Source organism: Hyla sarda, chromosome 11 (assembly GCF_029499605.1).
Source record: "Hyla sarda isolate aHylSar1 chromosome 11, aHylSar1.hap1, whole genome shotgun sequence".
Classification (NCBI taxonomy): domain Eukaryota; kingdom Metazoa; phylum Chordata; class Amphibia; order Anura; family Hylidae; genus Hyla; species Hyla sarda.
Genome location: NC_079199.1, coordinates 86,955,063 through 86,966,030, shown reverse-complemented (window position 1 = coordinate 86,966,030; position 10,968 = coordinate 86,955,063). Strand labels below are relative to the sequence as shown.

At 43.6% G+C, this 10,968-nt stretch overlaps 1 protein-coding gene across 3 annotated transcripts in view; it reads right to left on the bottom strand.

Annotated features, from left to right (window-relative positions):
- Window positions 1-1,748: 1,748 nt before the first annotated feature.
- ARNT (aryl hydrocarbon receptor nuclear translocator) overlaps window positions 1,749-10,968 on the bottom strand; it is an 81,174-nt gene continuing 71,954 nt past the window's right edge. For 2 of the 3 annotated variants that reach the window (XM_056545979.1, XM_056545981.1), the window contains exons 16-21: window positions 10,448-10,571; window positions 8,243-8,348; window positions 7,313-7,460; window positions 7,050-7,194; window positions 5,376-5,527; window positions 1,749-2,817 (exon numbers count right to left, since the gene is read on the bottom strand). In XM_056545979.1, the coding sequence (XP_056401954.1) occupies window positions 2,728-2,817; window positions 5,376-5,527; window positions 7,050-7,194; window positions 7,313-7,460; window positions 8,243-8,348; window positions 10,448-10,571 (765 nt within the window). In that variant the 3' untranslated portion in view covers window positions 1,749-2,727. The remainder of the gene's footprint in view (window positions 2,818-5,375; window positions 5,528-7,049; window positions 7,195-7,312; window positions 7,461-8,242; window positions 8,349-10,447; window positions 10,572-10,968) is intronic. The other variant, XM_056545980.1, reaches the window with a different exon arrangement.

Genomic DNA, 10,968 nt, shown 5'->3' with positions numbered 1-10,968 from the left:
GGACCGGACCTAAAACCGTAGTATACTATGGTTTTAGGTCCGGTCAGGAAACCGCATACGGGTCAAAACGGAGCCGACCGGAGTCACCGTTTGACACCGGTCGGATCACTAAAGTAAATGGAGTCACAGGCTGATCCGGCTGGGGTATGGGAGTGCCCCGGTTTGCCCCTCTCCCCCGGCCGGATCCGGCACCCGTATGTACAAAACGTGGTGTGAATGCAGCCTTAGAGGTCTTCCGGTGCCTGATCAGTGAGAACATCCAATACTGGGAACTTCTGGGTAATCATTTCTATAAAGTGCTTAAAAGACGGATTTTTGGAGGGATTGTTTCAAACGCTATTATTTTTTTTTATCATCATCATGGCGGCCATGTTGACAATGATTGTTAAAAGATTTCAATCCATATGGTGTATTATAAAATATCTAAACAAGAACTCACCCTTTTGGTAAGGGGGGCTGTCTTACGAAGACCATCCTTCTGTAAATAAAAGTTGCCCGCCCTAGTGATCGGATGCTCACTGCAGGTCTGGCTTTTCTAACTTCTGGCAGTCAGCTGCTATTACCAGGGGGAGTATCCTAGACTGGTGTTTCGCAACTAGTGTGCCTCCAGCTGTTGCAAAACTACAACTCCCAGCATGTCCGGACAGCCGTTGGCTGTCCGGGCATGCTGGGAGTTGTAGTTTTGCAACAGCTGGAGGCACACTAGTTGGGAAACACTCTCCTAGACCAAGTCCTTTGCGGAAGACCTCCACACCCATGACACGCCCTGAGAGGACATATGTCATTGAGACAACCCCTTCAAGGTGGCCCTAGGTTACCTGATTGGGACCTTTACTATTTCCCAATTATTCCATAAAAATTGTAGTTTTCAATGCTTGATAAATAAGCAGATACAAAACAAGCAAATATGTCCTCAAAGCACGTGGGGTTAAGGCTTGACTTCTTAAAGGGGTTATCCAGGGAATTATGGATTTATTTTTATATATATATATATATATATATATATATATATATATATATATATAAAAAATCTCAACTGGCTCCAGAAAGTTAAACAGATTTGTAAATTACTTCTATAAAAAAATCTTTAAAAACCTAAATCCCATGATGAAGAGGTGAAGCCCAATACTTTTGTCTATAGAGTGTATAGTGCACGCCCTATGCCCATTCGTCTAGCACCGGCAACAAGCAGGTATAGAGCAGTATAAATGGGATCAGAGCACAATGGGTTTGTTTGTGTACAATATCCATAGAGATACACAGGTCTGCTTAGATCAGTTTCCCAACCAGGGTGCCTCCAGCTGTTGCAAAACTACAACTCCCAGCATGTCTGGACAGCCTCCAGAAAGTTTAACAGATTTGTAAATTACTTCTATTAAAAGGAGTACTCCGGCGCGCACTTTTCCCATTTTATCCGGACGGGATAGGGCTGCAAAATAAAAGAAAACAAACTTTCTCTTACCTGCCAACGAGCCCCCGGAGCTCCGGTACAGGTGTTCGGTCCTCGGGCTGTATTCTTCTTACTTCCTGTTAGCCCGGCACGTCACACGGAGCTTCAGCCTATCACCGGCCGCAGCGATGTCCCGCCTCGGCCAGTGATAGGCTGAAGTGCCGTGTGACGTGCCGGGATAACAGGAAGTAAGAAGAATACAGCCCGAGGACCGAACACCTGTACCGGAGCTCTGGGGGCTCGTTGGCAGGTAAGAGAAAGTGTGTTTTCTTTTATTTTGCAGCCCGGACGGGATAAAATAAGAAAAATGAGCGCCGGACTACTCCTTTAAACAATCTTAATCCTTTCAGTACTTATGAGCTGCTGAAGTGGAGTTGCTCTTTTCTGTCTAAGTGCTCTCTGATGACACGTGTCTCGGGAACTGTCCAGAGTAAAAGTAAATCCCCATAGCAAACCTCTTCTACTCTGTGCAGTTCCCGAGACAAGCAGAGATGTCAGCAGAGAGCACTGTTGCCAGAAAGAAAAGAACAACTCAACTTCAGCAGCTGATAACTATTGGAAGGATTAAGATTTTTTTTTTTTTTTTTTTTTATAGAAGTAATTTACAAATCTGTTTAACATTCTGAAGCCAGTTGATATGAAAAAACAAAACAAAAATAAAAAGTTTTTTCCTGGAATATCCCTTTAAGTGTGTCTCTGTGATCTGAAGTAATATATACTGGTATGGTTAGGTGCACTACAACTGGTGGGTTGCGCAAATTCTGTGTCTTCTAGAGATCATCTTAGGATTTCCTGTCCTGACATGATAAAAAGGCACCAGCTACATTTGTGATTATCTTACGCAAGGTTTATCCCTGATAGAGCCTTTTATAGTCTCATTAAGGTCACTATAAAATAATGAAATGTTTCGGGTCGGTGAGGGGGTGGGGGTTTCTTGTCACCTGATTTCAGGGAGGCAAGGTTTCCAAATGAAAAATAATCAGTGGCACAATATTTGGGATTTAAAGCTGGTGAAGACTGAAGAGAATAAGATCAGGTCTCTCCTTAGTTCATATAGAAGGCAGTTCTGTGGTGTCCCTGTGATGTTTCTCCCCATGTCCCGGTGTCAACGTCCTTCTCGTATAATTCCCCTCCCTCACCGCATATGGTGATCTCCACTCCTCAGCTGTTGCAGGAGATCAAGAGAAAGGCGTAAGTGATTGAGGGGGGAGGAAGAGGAGCAACTGCTCGTTTTGTAGGCATCTGGATTCCATCATCTGCGCATCAGACAACGCGGCTTACTCAGCAAAAGACTGGAACATGTTGAGCTCGGAAAACTCTTCATTGTTGTAGTTTGCGGTCTGATCCCCCAACATGGACAACATGTCCTACAAATGAATAGACAACACGTTAAAAATGAAATCCCTTGAAGACCCAGGTATCTATGCGACCTATACACATTAAAAAGGTGAAAAATGTGGAGGATTTCAACCGAAATGGTCATTCATTGGGTCAAATTGAATAACAAATGATTATATTCAGCCAACAGATGGAGGATTGTTATTGTCTGAAGGGGCCATGTTTGAAATTTTCATCCAGGAAAGCTGTTTCAAAAAAGAAAATTCTTTAAAAATTTCCCAGAAAGATCATTCTCTTTTGCCCATTGTTTCATTGATCAACAGTTTGAACAATTGTAATGGTTAATATGGACTGCAAACCAATCGTTTATGTGTATGGCCACCTTTAAATACCTAATGAATACTTGTACAAGGCCTCGCTCCTTCTTCTGTACTATATGTATGTACATGTAAAAAAAAGAAAATAAAAAAAAGTACTATATATATATATATATATATATATATATATATATATATATATATTTATTCGAGTATAAGCCAACCCAAATATAAGCCAAGGCCCCTAATTTCACCCCAAAAACCTAGGAAAAGTTATTGACTGACTATAAGCCTAGGGTGGGAAATACATCATCCCCCCATGTCATCATCCAGACCCCCGTCATCCTCCAGACCCCCATCATCATCCCCCCCCCTTCATCATCACCGCCTGTCAATCCCTTCATCAGTGGTCTTCAACCTGCGGACCTCCAGATGTTGCAAAACTACAACACCCAGCATGCCCGGACAGCCATCGGCTGTCCGGGCATGCTGGGAGTTGTAGTTTTGAAACCTCTGGAGGTCCGCAGGTTGAAGACCACTGCGGCCTTCGTCATGCGCGTCCCTATGCGTCGTCGTCAAGGCAACGTCACTAGTCCGGGGCAGGCCCGGAGCGTGGAGAAGAGGGCCCCCCCGGTGAAAATGAGGCATCTGGAGGTCCGCAGGTTGAAGACCACTGAGAAGGGATTGAAAGGCGGAGAGTTCACTCAAGCATAAGCCGAGGGGGGCGTTTTCAGCACAAAAAATCGTGCTGAAAAACTCGGCTTATACTCGAGTATATACTTATTGCTTTGTAACTGTCATTTTTATTACTTTTTATGAGCATTTTATAAAAATGTTTAATCCTGAAATGATTTATTAATTATTTACGAATTCACATAAAACTTTCCTATTTACAAAGCTATAAGTGTCAGTAAACCTATAAAGGCATTTGGATTAGCCTGTGTATAAGTACACTAGCTTTTGTTAGGACAACCTGCAAATACCATGCTATTACAGTACAGTACTATAGGGAAATAATGATAAAATGACATGACATATGCAGGGTCTTTAACCTCCTTAAATCAGCCTATTCCTTGCATTTAACCTCTTTAAGTTTAGCACTGTATCTTATTTAGACATAGTTTATAGTTAATTAGGTTAAAAAAATAAAAAATAAAAAAAAAGACATTGAGTTCAACATAAAACCCTACGGTCACAGTGTAGAGAGGCGTGCAGTGCTGTCACCGTTCTCCAGCTGTCTGGCCGCGTACCTGTCTGAAGCACAGCAACTTATTTCTGCACTGTATATATCGTCTGCACAGCTTACCGGAGTGGTGAGTGTGTCCGTTCATTCTATCAACTGTGTGATAAAACCTACTGTGGTGATCCAAAAGAAACTTCCCATGAGGCTGATGCTAATTGCCCCATGACAGAGAAAAAATTCCTTCCCGACCCCAATATGACATCAGAATAAATCCCAGGAACAATGTTCTATACCCATAGGTTCTATTGAACTCCATTGATCTGTGTGCTCTGAGCTCCATTGATAAAGCCTGGTCCAGCCAGGCTCTATCAATGACAGAGCCATGGTCCCCAGGCACACTGTAGCCCTACCTCTACAGTGGATCGCACCCCCCCCCCCGATCATGTGGTGGGGGGAGGGGGGCATCCACCCCACAAGACCAACAGGGAGCATTTACATGTTTAGACGCTGCTGTCAGCTTTGACTGTGGCGATCTAAAGGGTTAATAGCCGGCTGCAGTGATCGCCGCATGCCGGTTATTAGTGGTGGCCCCCAGCTGCTGAAATCAGCTGGGGGTTCCCCGGTATGGAGTGGGCTCTAGTCAGGGGCTTTTGGGTCCTGCCCTGCTTGCCTGAAAAATTCACCTGCCCGGTGCCCAGAACTGCACGCCCGGGCGATAGGATTTCCACATCCCTGATACACCACATTTAGTACAACAGTGTCACATAAATGTTATGAATATGTATTTCCAGGGGCATATAAACACAGAACCCATAGCACAACCTTCATGAGACAGTATTGTACTAATTGTTGTATATGTGTGTTTAGGGAACTTTTCCCTTTATGTGTATACCTAACTTTCCAGTACGTCAGGAAGTACAGAAGAGACAGGAAATGTTTTAAACAGAAAAACAGAAGAGGCACCAAAAAGATTCAAAACCTGCAGATTACACAGACCATATCAGTCTGCTCTACATCTAACAAACATCTACCTTTGCCTAAGAAGAGACTGTGTCAGGATGTACTTATTGACTGAGAATAGACTTACTGGAAAGACCTCTGATTGGTTGGTCTGTGGCTGGACATGAGTCTCTGCACTGTTTTGGCCGTGATGTTGACTTTGGGGCCACTGGGGCCACACTCCTACAGCATCTGCAGCCCGTGTCTGGAAGGGTACCCGAGGCTGACCCACCTCTGTGGCTAGAGAGACAGAACATGAAATGTCAGTATTGGGACAATAATAAGTATGAACACTACTATATAGGGTAAGACTATATTCACACCACATTTGGTTTGTGTGTTCAGCGTTTGCAAAGAAAATGCTCCTGGGGCATTTACAAAATGTTTCCATACTCACATATAGACTTGACAGATATTTTTTTGGGGCATTTACTAGGAAAGTATACCTTGGTACACCTTCTTTTTTTTTTTATTTTTTTTTAATTTTTTTTAAAGGTATGAGAAAGAAACCATTGACACATAGAAAGCATAATGGAGGCTATGTGAATACGCTCCTTCACTAGTAATGATCCTGTGTTACTGTCTGTATCATAATCATACTGCAGAGCTGCATTCACAATGCAGCAGATTGTTATTGGAAACCATCAGCAAGCGTGGCAGACACACTCTGATCATTAGAAGTAAAAGAACAAGCGCCCCATAGGCTAATAATGATGATACCCGGTGTGAGAGAAGAAACAGATAACTGCTCTCCCTGGGTGGTTGTGTAGATTCATACACAACAATGATCAAGGCACAAAAGATGGTAGGTCGTCTGCTGGCAAGGGATTACAAAGGATGGGCTTCAATGAAGATAACCGGCTCACACGGCGCTGACCAACCAGGACACAATATGGAGGATAAAAGTGGACTTTAAATGGGCGCTGTCAGATGCAAATACTTTTGATATGTTGTAAAACATGTATAACCAATAGGTTTAGCAATTGCTTTCATTAGAACATTTTCAGTATTTCATATGAAAAAGCCAGTCAAACAACTACCCCCCCCCCCCACCTGCCTGCTTGGACACATACTAGTCCTGCTGTGTCCATGCGTCATCACCTATGTCATGGACACACTTCCTTGATTGACAGCTGTGAGCGCAGGGCTCACAGCTGGAGGAAAAATCCTCCCACTGTCCGCTTGTGTCCGGCTACTGTCAGTGAGGACAAGCTGGGAGTTTTAGTTTTGCTAATGCGAGGGTAGATGTGAGCAGACAGCATACTGCGGGAGGGGGCGGAGACTGAACAGTGAGGCCACGCCCCCTCCCTTTGAGAGGAATTCAGACTAGTGAGCTAAATTTAAAGTGTAATAAAAAAATAAATAAAGGTGCTAGACACATAAAAATTAGATGTACATGGTCAGGATTAGGTACTGAGTGATATATTTAAAAAAAAGTTTTTTTTGTTGGATCTGACGGGTACGCTTTAATAACCAAGATGCAACGTGTTTCGCTGCGCATGCGCAGCGAAACACGTTGCATCTTGGTTATTAAAGTCCACTTTTATCCTCCACATCGTGTCCTGGTCGGTCAGCGCAGTGTGAGCCAGTTATCTTCATTGAAGCCCCAGCTTTCTAAACACTCTGATCATAGCTCTCAAAACATGATCTTCCCAGCTAATCTCACACAGAATGCCTTTATTCTGCTAAATGAAACAAGATCTACTGAGAAAAAAATGAAAACCCAAAAGGACAGAACACACATCAGGCCTATTCTATTTACCAAAGCTGTTGCTTCTACTGGCCATATTGGGGTATGTGGCTCCAGCAGGAGAGGAGGTTGAACTCTGGGAGGACAATGGGCTGAAGTTGGTAGGAGTCGTCTGGAAGTTGTTTATGCCAAATGGAGGGGACTGGGTCTTTGCAGCCTGTAAATCAGAACAATGGAAGTGGTGGAAATACAAAGCTGAAAATCCAACAATGTCAAGAATATGATTATAGCTATTATAAATAATAAATGCAATGTTTTTTTGTTTTTTTTTTAACCTGTGCTGTGAATGATGGACGTGTACCAGAGCTCCAGTTTGTGCCAGTGACTTGTGTGGGGCTGGTATGCCGTGATATCTGGGCGAGAATCTGCCCTGCAGACGCAGGCTGCTGGATAATGTTACCTGGAGAAACTATCCCACCGCTCCTTTAAATAGAAAAAAATTATATATATATAGATAGATAGATAGATTTATTATTAGAAACGGTCACATATAAATTATTAGAAAAGTTCCTATTGTGCCCATCATGACATCACGCTCCTCCCCCTCAATGCGAGTCTATGGGAGGGGGCGTGGCAGCAGCCACGCCCCCTCCCATAGACTTGCATTGAGGGGGCTGGGTGTGACGTCATGAGGGGGTGGGGGGGTGGGGCTATGACATCACAAGCTCCCCACGCCGGCTCCAGCGTTCGGAAAAGTTTGTTCCAAAAGCTGAGAAGCGGAGTACCCCTTTAAAGGAGTAGTCCAGTGGTGACTCAGTGGTGAACAACTTATCCCCTATCTTAAGTATAGGGGATAAGTTGCAGATCGCGGGGGTCCGACCGCTGGGGCCCCCCGCGCCCCGACAGCCCGCGGGAAGGGGGCGTGTCGACCTCCGCACGAAGCGGCGGCCGACACGCCCCCTCAATACAACTCTATGGCAAAGCCGAAGCGCTGCCTTCGGCAATCTCCGGCTCTGCCATAGAGATGTATTGAGGAGGCGTGTCGGCCGCCGCTTTGTGCGGGGGTCGACACCCACTATCTGGCTGGAGAGCCGGGGCCCCGTACAGAGAGATCGCAGGGGGCCCCAGCGGTCGGACCCCCCACAATCTCAAACTTATCCCCTATCCTTAGGATAGGGGATAAGTTTTTCACCACTGGACTACCCCTTTAAGTGAATCTTTATGCATAAATGCCAATACAACTTGCACATTTGCTGGATTCTCACCTGAAGTTGTCCACTCCGCGGGGAGCAGGCGTGAAGGAGCTGGCTTGTGGGAAGAGTTGCTGGTTGCCTGGGACTCCACTGGGATTTAGTGCTTTATTCTGGTCTACTATAGCAAGAAAAAAAATGGGAAAATCTCTGTACTGAAAGACAACAGGTTTGTGGCACAGAGAAAAAAGGCTAATGGAAGATATTCTGGTCATGTCAGGCGTCCATACTTGAGTCTGATCAACAAACTTTCTTAGTAGAGTTTGAAACACAAATGTATAACATGATCTGTGGGCAGCAATATTGGGCCTCATTGGGGAACACAGAGACCATGGTATTCATTATCCTCCATCCCCCTAATGATGCCGCCATTTTTAATTCATCTCCACATTTGGAAAGACAGAACTTTTGAAATGTCTCTGTCAATGTAACCATATGAGGGCTTACTGTGCAGTAGAAACACCTTTAAAGGGGTACTCCGCTGCTCAACGCTTGGAACAAACTGTTCCGAATGCTGGAGCCGGCAACTCGTGGCGTCATAGTTCCCCCCCCCCCCCCCATGACGTCACGCCCCGCCCCCCTCAATGCAAGTCTATGGGAGGGGGTGTGGCATCTGATAGATTTCCATTGATGGGGCGGGGCGTGACATCATGAGGGGGCACGGCTATGATGTCACGAGCTCCCGGCGCCAGCTCCAGCGTTTGGAACAGTTTGTTCCAAACGCTGAGCAGCTGAGTACCCTTTTAACTTTATTGTGAAGATCATTATCAAATTTGTTTTAATGTTTTACTAGGTTTCATAATAAACATAAAAAAATAAAAAAAACAACAAACATTCTTTGCGCTAACGCATTCCAAGATCAGTAAATGTTATTTTTGCACAATGAAGCTGTCTGAGAGTTAATTTTTTGCTGGACGAGCTGTAGTTTTCATAATTTTTTTTATAGGGATTTTAGCATTTTCTTTTACGGTACTTTTTTAATGGAATCACTTACATAATAAAAGGTAATACGTCTGTACTGTATTGTTAAACAATAATATTAACATAATTGCATTATATTAGGCTGGTTTAAAGGGGTACTCCAGTGAAAAACTTTTTTTCTTTTTTTTTTTTAAATCAACTGGTGCCAGAAAGTTAAACAGATTTGTAAATGACTTCTATTAAAAAAATCTTAATCCTTCCAGTACTTATTAGCTGCTGAATACTACAGCGGAAATTCTTTTCTTTTTGAAACACAGAACTGTCTGCTGACATCACGACCACAGTGCTCTCTGCTGACATCTCTGTCCATTTTAGGAACTGCCCAGAACAGCATATGTTTGCTATGGGGATTTCCTTTTACGCTGGCAGTTCCTAAAATGGACAGAGATGTCAGCAGAGAGCACTGTGGTCATGATGTCAGCAGAGAGCTCTGTGTTTCAAACGGAAAAGAATTTCCACTGTAGTATTCAGCAGCTAATAAGTACAGGAAGGATTAAGATTTTTTAATAGACCTAATTTACAAATCTGTTTAACTTTCTGGTACCAGTTGATCTAAAAAAATAAATAAAAAAAAAAAAAAGTTTTTCACCAGAGTACCCCTTTAACCTAACAGTATTTGTAAGCCAAAAATAGGAGTTGGTCAAAAACACAGAAAAGGACCAATTCTTTCCAGTACATTTTTTTCTTTATAGATTCCACTACTGATTTTGACTTTAATTTTGACAAATATTGATGCAAAATACTGACCAAATTACTGAGGCAAGAAACCAGCTTTACACTGCCAGGCAGTCTATTTGGCCCTGGCACAGTAAACCTGGGGGATCTTTTTAGGCCCATAGCGTCAACATCTACCAGTAAGATCCTATGATCACACTGGAGAGGTGCAGAAAGTGACAAAAGGAGACCCCTCTCTTTCTTTCTTATTTTAACCAATTAGATGGCAAGGTCAATGCTAACCGCACCACCTAAAACAGAGTTATCTCCGATCCTGGCCTTTAGAGCAGGTTGTCTACACCCCCAAACCATAGTCTGGGCACAGCTTCAGGAACAGGGCAGGAAGGGGTTAAAGTACAACTGTGTAGATTAATATATCTTCATTATATAGTTGGAGCTCTGATAATTCCTGTGAGTTACATAATAAAACTTCAGACACCATTTGGGGTGCTTACCTGTCCGAATAAGGATTTCTACCGCTCCCATTAACCTCCCCTATCTATTCACCCTCCATGACTGACTTACCTGGGTTAATGCTGTTGTAGATTTCAGAAAACCTAGAATCTCTCTCCTGTCCATAGAGGGCATCTGATTTCTCCAGAGATTTGCTATGATCAGGTATTGCTGCCGACACTGACTGAACCGGGACCTTTAACAAGGCAAAATTAACAAAAGTCACAACTACAACTATGTCTGCATTTGCCATCTTCCATTTTTTGCAATGGGACACTATGTCTAGTGACAAGTCAAAAAGTGTCTACAGGTGAATTTCAAAAGAGAGAAACTTACCGTATTTTTCGTCCTATAGGACGCACCGGCGTATAAGACGCACCCAATTTTTAGGGGCAAAATCTAAAAAAATAAAGATTTTGAACCCAATAGTGGTCTTCAACCTGCGGACCTCCAGATGTTGCAAAACAACAACTTCCAGCATGCCCGGACAGCCGTTGGCTGTCCGGGCATGCTGGGAGTTGTAGTTTTGCAACATCTGGAGGTCCGCAGATTGAAGACCACTGCATAGGAGGTAATACTCACGTGTCCCCGCC